Raw genomic sequence first — 17,561 nt, forward strand, 5'->3', positions numbered from 1 at the left:
CAAGAGCTCGGCTTCCAGCGTCTCTGGGGGCGTTCTGAAGTCCCGGTGGCAGCCGGCGTCACAGCAGCCCCTCTGCCTGCCTCTCCCTCCACTGCTGCCTTTGCGGTCAGAGGGTAAAGGGGATTTGCTTGGCCATGTGGCTGCTGCAGGACCAGACCTGTTTACAAAAGGGTGTCTAAACCCTTGCGAGAGTGATCAGAACTCTTCTCTAACAATTACGTGGGCGCGCAAGTGATGCCTGCTTATGTCAGCTAGAGCTGGTGTGGCAAATGCTGGGGTGGAGGAGCCTGGAAAGAAAACAGTTCCTTTTTAAGTGATGGTTTTGTCTTTCTTAATTAGCGTGCTCAGCAAATGAAGGGTTTCTGGCACTGGCTCTAGAGACCTCTGTCCCTTGGCCAATCCCTCCTGCCACCGTGTTTTGAGTTGTGCTTCCTTCTTCAAGGGCCTCTGCGTTGGCTCTTACATTATGCTGCCAATATCAGCCACAGGATGTCCTTACAGGTGAGGCCAAGGGCTCACCTTGCACACCCGAACAGCGACCAGACACCAAACGGAGAGAATTCTGAGAGTTCTGCCCGCCATGAAGGGCTTCGTGCCCCAGCAGATGGGAGGGAGCCTGGGGTTCCAGCCTGAAAGACAGTCTAGGAATAGTTTTAATATATGTTGCGGGGAAGGCTTGAGGCTGCATCTTCTCAGTTTTCCTGTTATGCTGAATCCAAATAGTTCTAAAATTTGGGTGGCCACTCTCCTATTGACATAAGTTCTAAAATGGAGAGGTTATTTTTTAGTAACTGAGCCGATGCCTTGCGCCAGCCTGCCTGCCCGCCTGCCCTCCTTTCTAGGGCATCCTAAAGCTTGTATGAAATTAGGGTGCTCATGTAAAGATGAGGGAGTGGCTTGGTTGCTGGCCAGGTTGCTTTGTGGAGTTCGCTCCTGCCCAGGCACAGGCGCACCTGAGGCCGCATGCGCCTTCCGCTCCCTGGGATGCCGGCCTCACAGGGCATCGGGGGAGACAAGCAGCAGCGGGCAGAGTGGGCAGCATCCGGGCCAGCCTTGGTGCCTGGCAGCAGCACTTGCTTTCCCCTTCCTCCTCCTGGGAGGCCCCTTGCCGGGGGTCTTGGTGGTGAGGATGAGGTGGCAGAGCTGTCTGTCTCCAAGTTCTCTTCCTGTGCTGAGAACCTCTCGGACCCCAGCTGGGCTGGCAGATGCCCCACGGAGTCACGTGCAGCATCTGGGGCTGGCAGACCCGTCCCTTCGAATTTTGCTTCGGAGGCTGAAGGAGGGCAGGGCAGGCTGTGCTGACAGTCCAGCGGACGGGGGGAGTGGGATGCACAGGTGCCCAGGTGCAACAGGAGCCGCTCAGGTCTATGCTGCGTGTTCCTCAGGTGGGAGGAGCAGGGGCTCAGGCGGCGTGCCCTGCACATGCCACGGGCTGTTGGCAGGTGAGTGCTGTCAATGGGCAGCAGGTGGGGGAAGGCTGCGCAGCCGCCTGCAGAGCGAAGGGATCTCTCTGGGACAGGTTTGTCTGGGTCACTTGGGGATGTGGGCAGCTGCCGGGGCAGGTGTGCTCCTCCTCAGCCGCCCGTCCTGGTGGTGGTGCTGAGCAACCCCCTCCCTGTCCAGGTGGGGCACTGGCAGGAGGCTGACAACACAGCTGGCAACATCGCTCGGTAGCCCACCTTTCTTCCTCTCATGCTTTCCGCCCTCAGCTTTGAGATTCACATTCGTCCTCCTGCCCCGAGAGGGAGTTTGGCTACGTGGGCTGGCAGGAGGGAATTGCCTTTCCAGAGGGGGGAGGGCTCCTTGGCAGGTGGATCAATTGAAAGCACAATTCCCATGGATGCTTTGGCGTTCCCAAGTCAAAGTGCACACAACTAGCTTGCCTCCTCCGTTGCGCCAAGTTTGCTGCAGCCCATGGAAGTGGCTGCCGCGCTCGGCTAGGCGGCAGGGCCCCAGGTGCCCCGCGCGCGTGGCAGCAGCTCGACACGGCCACCGTCCGGAGGGCTTGACTGGGCACTCGCAGTCTTGCGTGACGGATGCATGGCGTGCCTGCATGCCTGGCTTCCAAGGGATGAAATGGAGGAGAGGAGAACCTGGTAAGCTGCCTGGAGTTGCTTGCAAGAGGGGAAAAGGTGGGGGATGTAACATAACAACAGCAACGAGATTCAAAAAAGAAAAACTCCCGAGAGTTAGCAAAAATGGAGTCCTGCGGGGCCTTGAAAGAGTTCAAACAACGTTGCTCCTTGTCTTCAAGGTGCCAAAAGGCTTGGCGTTTGCTGTCAAAAATTCCATTTGGAGGGAGATGCTTGCAGCAAAGCTGCCCTGTCCAGAAGGCCGTCTTCCCCGTGTGTGCCCCTTTGGGGCCCCCAGCACGAAGGGCCCCACTGGGGCCACGGGGGGTGGGAGGCCGCCAGCAAGGCCCCAGCGTGGGCTTCCTGCCAGACAGGCCCCTCCTCCTCACCACTGCTTTGCCCTCCACAGCACCTTCAGCATCACGAGAGCGGAGCTGAGGGGGAAAGCTGCTACTACCACTGTGCCCTTTGCAACTACTCCACCAAGGCCAAGCTGAACCTCATCCAGCACGTGCGCTCCATGAAGCACCAGCGGGGCGAGAGTCTGCGAAAACTGCAGCGTCTGCAGAAGGGCCTGCCTGAGGAAGAGGAGGATCTGGGCCAGATCTTTACCATCCAGAAGTGTCCTGCACCGGATATCGGTGAGTGACGTTTCTCCGGCAAGAATGGTGCGTGGCGCTGCTCTCTTCTCTTGCCCTGCATCCAGTCGTGTGTGTGTGTTGCCCGAGTTGTTCCAGAAGATGAGGAGCGGGTCCCCTGCTCTTGCTTGGTGGAAGCTGCACTGGGCCAGTTGCTGGAGGGGTGGGCCGGCACGTGGGTCCTTGCCCAGCCACAGTGGCGGCGGCGGCGTTGGCCTCGCTTTCTGGCACCGCATCAGCCGGCACCGTGTCCAGCCAGAGGAGCCGCCCTGTGCAGCTGCTGTGGAGAAGGCAGCTGAGTGGCCTTCATGCAGTGTCCTCCCGCTGCAGTCGGGCGGCAGTTGCCCGCCTCTTTTTTCTCACGACTGCACTGGCAGCCCCTCTTCTGTGCTTCGCCTTGGCAGGTCCCAGCAGCAGCGGGAGGGGGAGGGGGAGGAGCGGGGCGAGTGCTGTGCACCGCGCTGCGCAGGGGCCATGGGCACAGCTTGCTGCCCCGCACTGCCTGTCTGCCCAGCTTGGCAGAGCTAATCGAGCGCCGTTTTAGGGGCTGTTTGTCTGGAGTGGCTGCTTCCCGTTTGGGGGGAAAGGCGGCTCTTGCACAGGACCCGCAATGGCTCCCGCGTGCTTATGCAGTGTGATGGGGAACCTGGACTGCCGAGCCAGGTTGCTCTAGGGTTACGCAGGCCACTGGTTGATCCAGCAATGAGGGGGGCATCGAGGAGAGGGCAGGCCCAGAAGGAGCCCTGCGCTGCTGCAGAGGCGGCGACGTGTGGGAGGAGCCCCGGCCCCTCCAGGCCGCTCCTCCTGCAGCAGTGTCCTTGGGCAGTGCACGGGCCGGCCAAGGCCTTCTGATCGCGATTGTGGAGCAGCGTTGTCTGGCTTCTCATTCAAGGCCTGCTCGTGGCTTGGGCAGCGGTCTCCGTCCGAGCTTGCCCGGGTCCCTGGCCCTCTGTCCATCTGAGCAGCAGCCCTCCTTGTTCTGTATGCGTGCTCTTGAGCCTCGAGGATCCTGGGGAACGCGGTGCTGCGGGGCCTGTTTGCACACAGCCCCGAGTGCTCTGAGGGGGCCGGGGGCTCTATCCCGGAGACTCTGTCTTGAAGGTGGGCTCCCCCTCGTGCTTTGGGCAGGCGGGCTGCTTTGTTTTGGGCTTGTTCATTCCAAGCAGCCCTCCCGTTTTTTTATCGTATGCTTTAATGCTGTATTTCTGGAATCGTTTCTTGCTGTTGTGTGTAAACTTCGAAAATTGCTCTGAGGTGGGTGGGGGAGAGGTGGCTTTGTGACTGACACAGGAGCTAGCAAATCAGCCCATGCGAGCTGGGCTTCTGCGTGAGGGGAGAAGAAAGGGCTTCTCGCAAGCCCAGTCCTTGGGAGGCCGGCCGTCCTTTGTCAGGCGTGGGGTGAGCGGACTGCCAGGGCAAGCTCACTGCTCACGCGGTGCGTGCCCACATGCAGCCCCCCTCAGCCACTGCTCGCTTTTCTGGACATGGCCTCCGTGGGGCAGATGGAGCTGCAGGGGCTTGTGGCTAGGGCGGCTGCCTCCGGACTGGGATGCCCCCCCCCCCCCCGTGCCATTTTCAAGGGTTGAAGTGACAGTGCAAGAATTTTGAAGCAACATCATTTTCTTTCCAAAACTAGCAGAAGTAACTTAAAATGGCTGTGTGTAAAATGTATATCCATAAGTATATATTGTGTGTAGTGATACAGCAGTCAAAAGAAACAGTTACGCTGGTGGTGTCTAGATGCCACCCATTCAAAAGCAGAGAGTGCTGTTAAATCTTCTGTCCATTGTTATAAAAGGGTTTTTTTTTTTCATTTATTCCACTGTTGCAATATCAGTCTTTTAGTTGTCAAAAGGACATGGAAAATCCATTTGCGTTATCCTTATAATAAGTTCCATACAGCAGATAAATAATTTAAAATAATATATGCACAGGTAAATATTATAGCGCTTTTTAATACTGGGTTTATCCATAGTGCAAACTCCCCCCAAAAGGAGCACGATGTTAGGCATTGTGAAACACTCTATTGCACCCCCAACAGTTAGACAACTTAGATAAATTCTTATTAAAAAGATGTTGTGCTGTCCAGTTTTTGCTGAATCTACCCAACTTGTGCATTACAAAACAGAGAGTGCACCTGAAAGCTCTCTGCCATCAATGCTGGCATATTTCTGAGCTTACAGAAGAAAAACAACGGTGTTTGAAAATATGTCCACTTGAACCATGCTTGCAAACTCGCTTGTGCACATGTGCACAACTGCACAACTGAGGTATACGTTTGGAAAAATGGGTGGGGAAATGTAAGTGCACTTTTGCATACCAAGTAGAAAGCAAAGCTTGCGCATCTGATGTGGAAATGCATCTTGCTGAATTTGGTGGACCCTCCTGAGCGCCTTCCCCCGGCCGTGTGTGAGGAGAAGCCTTGCTCCAGGAAGGGCTGGTGAGCGGAGGGCGGAGGGCCGGACTGGTGGGGATGCGGGCAGCACATGCGCACCCGAGCCTGCAACCCGCTCGTGCGCCGGGGGTCCTGCAGGCAGCTTGGAGAGCACGTGCGGATTGGCGCAGGGCTCGGGCCACGGTTCTCGCCCTGCCAGTTGCTAGGCAGCTGCCTTGGCCTTGAGCATCCCTTGCGCTGCTGCATTTGGGAGCAAGAGAGGAATGTAGCAGGATCTGCTGCGTGAGGGCCGTTGCCAAGCGCTTCCTCTTGTCCAGGGTGCGTCCTTCTCGTGCAGCTCAGGGCTGGCGCGGTAGCCAGACTTGCCCAAGAGAGCGGGAGCTTTGTCCTCCCGCGGGAGCTGGGGGTGTTCTGTGTGCGGAGCGCGGCTCTCCCCGGTGGCCTGCTGCGAAACACGAGGCGTTGGAATCGGCGTGTGCACGTCTGCCCCTCTGTGCACTCGGCCTGCGCTGCAGCTCTGGGGCACGGTGAAGAGCGGGCAGCGCTCTGCCGCGCTGGGCCGGCCGGTGGGTCCCCTCCACGGTGCCGCTTGCCTGCAGGGGCCAGCTCTTGCTGGGCTGGGCTTGCCCCCTTGTGGTCCGGCAGGGGGAAGAAGCCCTTCCCTCACCCTCGTGTGCCTTAAGGTGGAAGGGGCAGCTGCGCCCAGCCCACCACAGAGCAGCTCACAGTGGGCAGGGGGCGGCCACACGCCTGGCCGGGCCTGTCTGCCCTCTGCTCCGGTCTGTGGCAGCCCTCCCGTGACGTGGGCGGGCGGGCGGGCAGGCGCGAGTCCCCACGGCGCCTTCTCCCAGAGCTGGTTGCCCGTGAGCCGGGGCAGGAAGCAAGCGGTTAGCGGGATTGTGGCAGGCAGACTGGGGGCACACTGCAGTCGCTGCGAAACGTGGCAGGAGTCTCATAAACTCCCGGCTTACTCCACCAGACACTTGTCATCAGCAGCAGCTCATGGCTTTCATTAAGCAGCAAGAGGGGAAGCGCCAGCTGCTGACTTGTTCCAGAGGGTTTTCCTTGTTCGGCTGCCTCCGAACCGGGAGGAAGAGCCAGCTGCCAGACTGCGGAGCTGGGAGGCTTGGCAGTGAGTGGGGTTCCCTCTGCTGGCTGCTGCTCGGCACGAGAGGCCTGCCGCCTCTGCCAGGAGCCCTTCGGAGTCAGCCCACCAGAGAGGCGGGTGGCCGGCTTTCGCCATGGGTGCGCTCCCCAGTGCGGGCTTGTGGCCGAGCTGCCCGACTGGCCCGAAGCAGGGCAGGGGAAGCCGCCTTGGCAGCCTCTTTCTAGGCGTGCGGCACCGCCCGGGGACCGCCGCCAGGGCAGCGACTTGCCAGCGTGGGCGCAGCTCACAGCAGCCTCGTGTCGGTGCCCCCGCCCCCCAGCCGCTCAGAGGCAGGCCCACCCTCCTCCTCCTCCTCCCGCCGCCTGTCAGGATCCGCGCCATCTCCTTGGGAAGGGAGTCCAGGGTGGGGAGGGAGTGCACTCCCCGCCTGGCATGCCAGGGGTCCCCGATAGCCCTTGGGGAGGCTCGCAGCCTGACACTCTGGGAGGCCACTGCCAGACAGAGCTGGTGGATGGGCAGGAGAAGCAGCAGCTCCCCCGGGTTCTGGATTCCTCCTGTGCCTCCTCGCCCCCTCCCCGTTCCCAGGCTGCGTGTGCCTTCAGCCCCGATCTGGCCTGTTTCCGGGACGGGAGCCAGTGCCTCTGGCCAGCAGCGCCCGGATCTTCGCTGGCTGGCAGCCCTGCTGAGCTGGGCCTCCTTGTGCCTGGATGCGCTGGGAGCGCTTTAGGACAGGGCGGCCCAGGCTGTGTCGGTGGCTGTTGCGTCCTCCGCCAGCCGCACCAGGCCAAGATTCCGGGGCGTGCGGTGCCGCTGGAGCGGAGCTGAGCAGGTGGCCTGGCCTCGCCTCGTGAGGTTCCAGGCATGCTTCGGCCACGTGTTCGCAGCCGATGCGCCACTCTGTGAGCTTCCTTATGCTTCCCTTCCGGCACATCCACTGCTCCACCCGGAGTGCGCCCAGGGCGGGCCGTTTCTCTCAGTGCTACTTGCCGTGCCCAGGAGGAGGCATTTTGACGGGGGGGGGGGGCATTTCGGCCCTCCCTGCGCCTGTCATGTTAGCGTCGTGTGTAGCTGGGCCCTGACCTCTGGGTCTTCCAGGCAAGCGCCAGCACTGCGCCTCCCCTGACCTGCGGGAACTCCGACTGCCTCCTGCCACCTGCCACGGGGCTGGGCTGGGCTGGGCTCCCTCACCCCTTGGCTTGTTGCGGGGCTGGAGCTGCCCTCCGCCCTCCCTGCTTGCTTTGCGGCCGCCTTTGTTCCAGGACAATAGCGTTAGTTCCAGCCTGTGCAAGGAGGCAGCGCCTGTCCACCCCGCTTCAGGGGGGCAGCTGCCTCTGCCTTTGCGGGCGCCTCCCGGGCGTCCTCTGGCCCCCCTTGACTGGGCTGGGGGGCAGGGAGAGGGGCGGGGTCACTGGGCAGAAGCAGTGTGTGCAGGAGACTGGAGGGAGAGAAGGTGCGGCCGCCTCAGTCCGCTCGAGGCTGCCTTGCCACTTGGGCTGCGCTGTGGCCCGCAAAGCAGGCAGCGGGGGAGTGGTCCTCGTTGCCCATGGCACGCGCAACATGGCAGTTGACGCAGGAAGCACAGCAGGACTGCATTTGGCTCCCCCCGCCACAGGCCCCCTGGATTGAGGTTGAGGAAGCCCGTACTCACACGGAGGCAGGGCAGTGCGCCGCCACCCAACGGCCCCGACGCAGCTCTGCAGCTGGACCCCACAGACTGAGGTGTCGGGAGCCCAGTGCTCTGGCCAGGCTTGATTCCCGTGGAGGGTATTCCTGTGCGCGCACGGAGTGCCTTTCTGCCTGGGCTAGCAGAGAGGGTGCATCACGTTTGTGAGGGGAGCTGAGTCTCGGAAGGAGGCCTTCTGTCCTGTGCCGCGGCCTTCACAGGCTCCTGCGGGGTGCGTGTTTGTCCTTCTGCAAGTGCCTGTGCTGGAGTCCCTCCCCTTCGGGTGCCCGAAAGGGGCTGAGGTTGCGGTGCTCTTGCCAGGAGTGTGCGGGGAAGTTGGTGTGGCCCGGAGCTGGCTTGTGGCATTACTTCTGAAACCACCTGTGGGCTGGCTTGGGTGCTGTCGGCCATTCCCTTCGCTCCTAAGTGGCTTGGCCACTCTGCCAAGGCTTCTCAGGCGAAGAGCCTCCTGGGGCTTTCTGGGCCTCTCAGTCTCAAAATGGCATAATGACAGAGATGCAGGGTGGGAAGTGCATCACTGCTGCAGTTTGGGCTGGAAGTTTTCTGTTTCTAAAAACGCGTTGACTGGGTTCCAGCAACACAGCAGCCCAGCTCAGTGGCTGAGTGCAGTTCGTCAGTGAACTGTGAGAAATTCTGTTCTCTGAGCTCAGCCACACCGGGCAGCTGTGGCTTGCTAGCCAGAAGTGATCCTTGGAGAGAAGCCCTGGTTTGCTGTTGCGCCGTCGATTGTGCGTCACTCACCATGGCTTGTCACTGGGGTTGGGTTCAGCCAGCCAGCCAGCTCACGTTTCAGCAGCAAGCCACCATTCAGTGCCCCCCACCCTGCATTGAGTCCGCCTTGTCCCCTAGAGTGTGGGCTGCTGTATTGCCTGAATCCAGCCAGTATTTCCTCAAAGGTGTCGAAGGGGCACCCCAGCAGCCAGGTCGAGCCATTTCAAGTCTGACTGAATACCTCTTGGATGCCGTGAGCCCTCGCCTTAAGTTCTGCCTGCAGGTTTGGCCCGTGCCTGGGCAGTAGCCAGACTATGGGCCCTGCCCTGTTCCCGGCCTCCTGTGGGCCTGCTCCACTCCTCCTCTTGGCAGGGGCATGAACAGGGAAGGGCTCCTCTCACCCCTTGCTGAGCCGGCAGAGGCGGGCAAGTCACACACAGCTTCAGCAAGGGGAGGGGGCTTGTTCTTGATGGAGACCCAGATCTGTAATGAGCTGCTGAAGTGAGCAAGATGCCTGTTTCAGTGGCTCCCTTTCTTGTTGCTTAAAATGCAAAGGAACCGCTTGACTAGAAATGATGCCACGTCCTCCAGGAGGAATGTGGGAGCAGCTCTCGGGGGAGTCAGGCCTGCTCTCAAAAGCCTGGCCCAGCAAGGCCCCCTCCCAGTGCAGCCTGGAGATTTGGCCGGGATCACTCCTGAGGCCTCCTGCATGCCAGGTGGGCAACCTGCTGCTGAGCTGCGGCTCCGCTGGAAAAAGCCGCTTCCAAGCAAAGCTTGGGGTTTCTTGGACGACCACATTTAATGAAGATTCAGCTGGTTCAGTGGGCATAGTTCCAGGTGGATTTAGGATAGTGGGCTAAATGTACTTCATATAATTTTTCCCCCAATCCAGTTTTTCAGTTCAAATTCTTGTGGCTATTGGAAAAATGTTTAGAGATGTTTATACAGCATGTAAATCAAGACAACATAGAGTCTCGGTGGGTGTGGGGGGGGGTGGAGTGTTGCTGCACAGGAGTGAAATACATTAAATTAGATCCCAGTCTGTTTAGGTTGCTGGAATATTTTCAGATAAATTTTCTGGGAAACTTGTGTTGAAAAGATAGTTCTGGCTACTACTGTTTAAAAGGTCAAGGGTGTGTTTACTCTGCATTACTAGTTGAAATGTCAGTGTTTGTTGTCATTTGTTAAAATCTTCCCATGTTATTACTCTGTTTCAGAAAGTGAAATGGCACCCCTTTGGGGTCCCTTGTTGGGGTGGAGTAACATTAGCAAGCTCTGGGAGTAATCATGGGCTGCATAAATGCCATTTCTGCTGATGATTTACGGGCACGTTCAAATGTAGGTTGTTAGATGCCCTGGAGACTTTGGTATTGATGCAGGCCGCGGTGTAGACAAGCCCCACGTCGTTTTGAGTCCTGGCCAGAGAGGAGAATGGCTGCTGCTTCTGCTGCTGCCTAGAGATGGCCCCGGGCCAGGGGCCAGCGGCCCATCTTGGAAATCCTGCGCTTGGGCTGGTGGGGGCCACTGTCGGCCTTGGCTGCCGCTGGCCACGGGGCACGGCCATCCCACCTGGGCGCCTCCCTGGAGCCCCGTCCGCTCACTTGCTGGGCCGAGGCTGCTTGGAATCCGGCGGGGGCCTCCTCCGGCCGACTGGCCGCAGGGTCCCTCATGCAAGGAGGTTTTCCCACCCCCGGCTGTGGAAATGGCCAGCCCTCATCTGGTCCTGCTAGGTGTGCTGCTGAGGGCTCCTGCCTCCGAGGGGTAATCATGCAGGCATAAATTCGGAAAGTTGCAAAGCTCTGAGCAGTCTTGTGAGCATTAAAAGTGTCCTCTTAGCCAGAAAGGTCGTTCATAACTTGGCTGCACTGCTGATGTACAGTCAGTGATATTGATTGATTAATGTATAAAAAGCACCAAATGCATTTGCTTCTATGAAAGAGAATAAAGTGCAGGCGAGTCTCTCTTTATTTTCACCTCATCCTTTTGTTTGAAGGACATTTCTCTTCCCCCACCACTTTTTTTTTTGTTTTTTTTGTTTTGCTGGCTTCGTTTAAGGGGAGTACAAAAAGCCCGTTTCTGCCAAGTAATGCGTTCACAAAAGGAACATTGATTCACGTCAGTGTCGCTTGAGCTACCCTTGCGAAGAAGTGGTTCTTACATTAACCCTTCTCTTCGTCAGCGATGAACTGAGACACCCAATTAGCTCCAACTCTCTTCTCAGAACTGGTTGCAAAAAAGATACCGTCTCTGCTGCTAATTGCTGCAAATGGCGGTGCCTCCCCAGCCCTGAGAGGGCCGCTTTGCCTGCCCCACGGCAGACCGCGTCTCCCGGCTGCCTCCTTGCCGGACAACCTTGTCCAAGAGCCTGCTCCGGAGTCCTCGCGGGCCTTCTCTGCCGGCAGGGGGTCGCTCTGTTTCCCAGAGAAGAGTGGGTCCTGACGGGCTGGCTTCCTTTTGCAATTTGGTGACTTGGCAGGTGAAGAGAGAGGTGGGGAAAGTTTGCCACAGCCTCCGGGGAGCGTTCTGCCACTGAATTGTCCCGCAGGACAAGACCAGAGGTGGAAGGGATTATCCTGGAATAATCAGCTCAAGCTGCGACAACCCAGATTAAGGCTAGATATCAGGGAGTTTTCTCACAGTCAAAGCAACACGACAGTGGGACCAGCTGCCTGGGGAGGCTTTGGGCTCTCCCACATGCGAGAGGTTCGAGGCAAAACTGGGCGGCGAGAAGAGGCTGCCAGGGAGGTGTGATGGGCACAGGGGTCAAGAGACGCCACTCCTGGTCTTCGCCACGTGCCCCTCCTTTGGCCGAATGTTTTGCAGGGGAGGGAGGAGCCTCCCGGCTGGGCGGCTGGAGGGAACCTCTTTGCCAGTCTGGCAGGAATCAGCCAGCCGCCCCCAGCAGCCCCTGTCTGGTTTCTGCCGCCCTTGAACCGGTCACGCGGGCAGTGGCTGGTAGCGATCCGTGCCTCCAGCATGCTGCCAATACTTTAATCCAATTAATCCTAGATTATGCAATTTTATGCAGTATTTCTGATAGGTACATTTTGCGAATACATAATTCATGGCCTCCTAGTACTATTGTAACAGTCATTGCATTAAGATATGAAGACCATTAGGGGGAATGTACCTGCACCTCTGTGTGCACATCTGACAGAAGCCGCGAATTGCACAGACACATTTAAATTTTGCATTAGAATGGAATATTTTGCACCAAGGAAAATTCAGCTTCTGTGTTCTGAATAAATTATTCAAATCAGCATGTGCCATGTATATTTTGCATATCTGTTCTTTGTGTGCATACTTCCTAATGCAGTATATAGATTCTTTTAAAGAATGGAGTTCAGAATATTTGGACTTTCCTTAAGAGCAGTGGGGTAGGAGGGAGGAGGGTCAAAATGCATGCTGGAAAGAAGGGGCTGCGTAATTATGAGTGAAAAGTGCATGCATGCCACAGTTTGGGGTGTGGAGCTAAAGATGACGCAGGACGCAAGAGGTGCTTACCCCCCTGACCCCTGGAACCGCTTCCTGACAACTACTTTCACCTGCTCAAGCGTAGCTCCACACACCAGTTTTCACGCGAAAGCATCTAACACCAGTTGTCAAATCGGGCAAGTTTGGCAGGCTGCCTTGGTGCGGCTCTGATTTTGCCCCGCGCCGTTTTGCACCGCTTCTTCACAGAGGCTGCGCTCCCCGAGCTGGCTTCACAGGCCACCAGCAAACAGTGTCGGAGTGCCTCCGCTGGCCCCCGGTGCATCTGTCGGGGGAGCAGGCCTCCAGACGGAGGTGAGCGGGAGAGGCTCTCGTCTTTATGCTGTGACTTCTTTGGCAAGGAGGAAAATTCTTGAAGCAATCAGCATGAAATTCTTAATTGCTTTGCTTGCATCTGTTCCCCTTGTGGGACTGTGCAAATGCAGGCGCTGCTGGCCCCTCGTGGCCCTGGCCTCCACACTATTTTTAACTGACGCCTTGTTTTGCAAAGATGCACAAAGCTTCCCTCTGCTGGATGCCGAGGAAGAACCGGAGGGAGGAGCTTGTGGAGAGTTCCCTGAGTTTGAAATGTTGCAGCTTCTGCTCCTGCCGGGTATTTGTGGCTGCCCTCCTTGGCTTGATGGGCCCCTCTGGATTTCTCCTGGCAGTTCAGGACGGCTTCTTTCTTTTCTTCCCTCCTGCCTCAATGTAGCCGACATCCCTTGTTCTACCCCTGCCTCTCTCCAATGTGTTTCTTCCTTTTTGAATTCCAGTGCATGTCTCAGGAGGATGTGAAATCCAAGAACCAGATCTCTGAGATTTCAGAATAAAATAAAAGTAAACTCTGCTTGAAAACACTTTAGCAGGAAAGCCAGGCTAATTGTAAATCAATGAGTCTTAAAATGCAGCATTGATCTCCAGTTAGAAGTTTGAAAGGAAAAGCGGTAATTACTGTGCTCCAGAGGTAGCTTTTTCTCTCATAAGTTCTAGGCAGAAGGAAAGCTCATTAAGGGCAGCAATTTGGAATCAGAGTAATTAGTTTAAAAAGTACTTTTGTGATGTTATTCCCTGAGTTGAAATGTCTGGAGTCTTCCCAGCTTTATAGTTTCGCTCTGATAAGATTTGATTTATTGACAGGTTGCAGGCAGTAGATCTCCGAAGGTGCGGGACGGAGGGGCACAGCCTGCAGGAGGCGCAGCTTGCAGCACCCTCTGCCCCGGCACGGAGGTGCAAGTGGGGGCGCCCGGCACTGCAGCGCTGAACCCCGCAGGCTCGCCCCACGCTTCCTTCGAAGGGGAGACAGTGCAAGGAGCATCCGTTGTACCTCCCAGAGTTGTAGCAGCCTGGCTCTTGTGTCAGGTGGGGTGCCTGGTGGCAGTGAGGCGGAGGCACTAGTGGCACTGCGGGACGGGAAGGCCTTCCTGCAGATTAAAGCAGAGAAAGAGAGAGAGAGAGGAGGCAAGGGGAGCTGTGCTGGATCGGCCCAAGGCCTCTCTAGTCCAGCAGGACGTCCTGCTCACCCAGTGGCTGGCCAGACGCCTGCAGGATGCCCGCAAGCGCCTGCCTCTCAGCAGGAGCACCTGCGCCCTGCGGCCCAGCGCCACCGTTCTGCCGAGTGTGTCACAAGGCCTCACGTGCCTCGCTAGCACACCCAGTGGGGGCAGGAGGGTCCCTCCCTGCCTGCCCCGTTCCGCTCCCCTCGCCCCCTTGTGCATGTTGTGCGCCTTTCGTGCTCTGCCATGGTTTCCTCTCCCCATCTTGCCCTCTTGGGTTGTGGGCACATGAAGAAGGGCCCACACCCCTCCGTTTCGCAGCAGCGTGTCCCTGTTTTTCGTGGCGGGTGGTCCACGGGGGATGTGTGAGCATCTGCAGGAGCGTGGGTTGTATCCTCCGCGCTCTTCCTTCTTGGCACTGTTTGTGCAGGAGGGGATGTTTCTAGCTCAGGGACCCACATCTGGCAGGAAAAGTTTTGTGGGAAAACTGGCACAGGGAAAAAACGATTGAAAGAAACGTCTCGGCTTTACTTAGACTCTCCGCTCCTGCCTCCTGACACGCAGGGAAGCACATGGCAGCCGCTGGCCAGAAATTGATTACATTAATTGATATGCCAATAAGCGAGCTTGTTACATCTGCCATTGGTTAGACCAGCTAACAAGTCCTGCTGATCAATGAAACCAATAAAGATTTCATCCATTAATGAGCAACATAGTAATTAATGTTATCCATAAACCAATTAGCCTGGGTAGCTAATGTGCTGGTTAGCCATGAATGGCAGGCAGGCCGAGTGGTCCGCGCACAGAGGAAGGTGCCGGCCTCAAGAGCCTCTCGTGTTCCCAGGAAGCAGGGGTGCCGGGTGGCAGCTTGGGAGAGGCTGGATGCTGTGGGGGCGCTCTGCACCCCAGGCCTGCTCCTCCTCGCAAGAGACCTTTGCCCTTCATGGAGAGCTGCCCGCCGTTTTTGGCTGCCGTCTTTCTTCTGGCACCTCAAGGAATGAACAGACTCTGCAGGGCTTGGGTCAGACAGAAACTGTGGAGTCACAACTCGGAAACTTTGTATCATGTGTATCGTACATTTCTTTTTTTAAATAAGTTTTATTTGAAATTATAATCCTAAAAACAAAGAAAAACTAAAAACAACATCAATCATCAAAAACATCTGGCCTGCTGGGTCAGCCCCCACATTTTTTTTTCCATTTGTGATAACTTAAAAATTTATTTAAATCTATACAAAGTCCCGTTTCTCTAGCCAATAATAAAAAGAGTCCCAAGCTTGATAGATCTTCTTTCTCCTTCAATGATAAAGTCAGTCTATCCATTTCTGCACAGTCCAAGATCTTTTTTAGAATCAGTTCGTCGGTGGGTATGTATTGTACTTTTCTAATCCACCCAATAACCAGTGCTCCCTGGGCAGGATACAACCAGTTAAAAAGCTGAAATGCCATTTTAAAACACAGGTAAAAATGTAAAATACAATAGCCTTCAAAGAATAAAAATGTGATCTAGTGCACACCAGCAAACGTTCTCCTCTCATGCCTTCGTGGACACGTGGAGGGGAAGCAGAACTGAACCCTGGAGGGGCCCTCGTTTGCCAGCCTCCGCGGGCGCTCCAGGGCTGGCCTGCGCATGCTCGCCAGGGCCCATGGTGGAGCAGCGGAGGCTGCAGACGGGACACACGTCGTGTCTCTGGGGCGGGCGGGCGGGCGGGTGGAAGCGTGTTCCAGCTGCTCCTGGCGAGGGAGGGTGGCAGGACTGTTCTGGGAGAGGAGCTGGGTCGGAAGAGGCCCCCGGGGTGGCTGTGGCAAGGCAGAGATGGGCGAAGGCTGCGGAAGAGCCTCAAACACCAATCCCGACGCTTCATGGTGGCATTTCCTTTGCATTGTTAGGTATTGACCCTGGGAGACCCCTTGTGGATTCCCTAATTGAAAATTAATACTAGATCAATGCCTTGAGCAATTTGCATATTGATTACAAACAACTTTGAAGGCACCGAGTGTGTGTCCGATCAATCGGGCTCTCTGCAGGCTGCAGCAGGAGTGCTCCCCTTCGTCTTTGCCCGCACTCCACGTGCACTTAATGGCTGGCGGAAATCCGTAAGTGCAGGAGGGCGGAGAAGCGGGAACTGGCTGGGCTTGGCGAGGGCGAAGGGGGCCTCGCGAGGCCCAGCGGCTCAAGGCCCGGCTGCTGCTGAGATGCTCCCCGCCTGAGGACGGTGGCAGTCCCACGGCAGCAGGTGCGCGTGTGCCCGCCCGCCCGCCCTCCGCGTGTATGAGTACGTGTGCGCCCGCCCACACGCAGGCCCGGGCAGCGTGCCTCAGCAGGTGCCCAGCAGCCGCAGCTGCCCTTTGCGTGGATCGCCGTCCTGGCCCAGCAGAGCCTCTCCGCATCCTGCCGTTTCATTAGAGGCCCTTTCGTGGGCTGGCTGGCTGGCTGAAGAGCCCGTAACTGAGGGAGCGGGATGCGTGGCACAGTCTTCTCTGGGGTCGGCTCCTGGGCCTGGAGGATGGCCGGCCGGCCGGCCAACATGGAAGGCAGGGCTCTCCGAGGAGCTGCTGCCTGCCAAACGGGGCCCAGACCCAGAGCCAGGGGGAGGTGCCTGGGGGCTGCACTGGGTGCCAGAAGGGGGAGGGGCTCATTCTTGGGTGAGGGTGGGGATCGGGCGCAGGGCTGAGGGACCGGAAGCACTCCACCTGCAGAAGTCCCAGCCGCTCTCCCTCGCTGGCTGGTTCTTGGGCTCTGCCCTGCCCGCCCTCCCGTTTGCCTTCCCGGATGTGCCAGTCTGTGTCTCAGCTATAAGGGAGCGCGTGAAGGAAGGCTTGGGGTTGCGCCGCAGTTCATTTGGAGCCCAGGAGCAGAGCTGCCAGGAAGCCAGCAGCGTCCTTGGCCAAATGTTTTTGAAGGAGGCAGAAGCACCCCGAGCCAGCGGCAGAGCAGCTCACCCCCGCTGGCGGCACTCTGCGCCCTCGCTCGCCCTGCTTTGCGGGAGCAAGTCGGAGCATTAGCTGCTGCTCTGGCAGGAGCCACAGGACACTCGGGTGGTTTGTGCCCACCCCAGACCTTCCAACTTGTGCATCTGCCATAGCAAGCTTCCGGCCTCTCTGCTTTGCAGGGAACTAGGATGCCCTCTTGGCAGTTCCTACTGAAAGGGGCATAGGAATGTCAGAACCGCCATGGCACTCGTCCAGTTCAGCCCAGTAATCTTGGCACCGACAGGCAGCAATGGCGCCTCCTCCAGGGTTTCGGGCAGGAGCGTATCCGGCTCTACCTGGAGACTTCGGGAATTGAGCCTCAGTCCCTCTGCATGCAAAGTAGGAGCTCTCCGTGAGTTACATTTCCTCATATCTTGAGGTGCATGTAAACTGAAATAAGATTGGAACTCTTGGTCTTCCAGAGGGACAAACCCTGAAAAGAAACTGAACCACCAAGTCCATCTTGTGTTGCCCTCCTGAAGCTGGAGCTCAGTTTTCATCACTGTTTGAAGTGGAAAATGGGGGATAAGTGAGTAATTATTTCCTTTTCCTTTGAAAGACAATCGGAGTTGCATCACACGTGGCTGGAAGCATGTTCAAGGAATCTGCCTCTTGCCTGCCCTGCCTGAGGACAGGAGGGGCAAAGGCGGACGGTGGCGGCTGCCATTGCTGTCGGTGCGCCGAGGCCCGAGGCCGCCTCTGCCAAGAGGCTGGCGCTCCTGCGACAGTCCCGCAGATTCAGGCCACGGAGGCCACGGAGAGGCAGCAAGAGGAGGAGGGGCTCGTGCTGCTGGGTTGCCAGTGCCCTTCACTTGGCTCTGGCACGCCTGGTGCAGCCCTGAGAGGACAGGTGTCGAAGGGGTCCCTCCGGAGGGGTCCTGTGTCCAGCGAGGTGCCACGATCCCTGTGGGGCGAGAGGCAGGAACGAGCGGCGTTCCCACCCTCGTGCACGCGGGGGCGAAAATCTTAACCGCTCACGTGTTGACAGGTTGGAGCCGGTGCCCAGCTTTGGGGTTC

At 57.7% G+C, this 17,561-nt stretch overlaps 1 protein-coding gene across 1 annotated transcript in view; it reads left to right on the forward strand.

Annotated features, from left to right (window-relative positions):
- The window catches only part of ZFHX3 (zinc finger homeobox 3), a 71,528-nt gene that overhangs the window by 25,316 nt on the left and 28,651 nt on the right, over positions 1-17,561 (forward strand). Inside the window, exon 3 of the mRNA XM_044427880.1 lies at positions 2,482-2,713. Within this exon, the coding sequence (XP_044283815.1) occupies positions 2,482-2,713 (232 nt within the window). The remainder of the gene's footprint in view (positions 1-2,481; positions 2,714-17,561) is intronic.

The sequence above is a fragment of the Varanus komodoensis genome, unplaced genomic scaffold (genome assembly GCF_004798865.1).
Source record: "Varanus komodoensis strain SLA01 unplaced genomic scaffold, ASM479886v1 scaffold19, whole genome shotgun sequence".
NCBI classification, from domain to species: domain Eukaryota; kingdom Metazoa; phylum Chordata; class Lepidosauria; order Squamata; family Varanidae; genus Varanus; species Varanus komodoensis.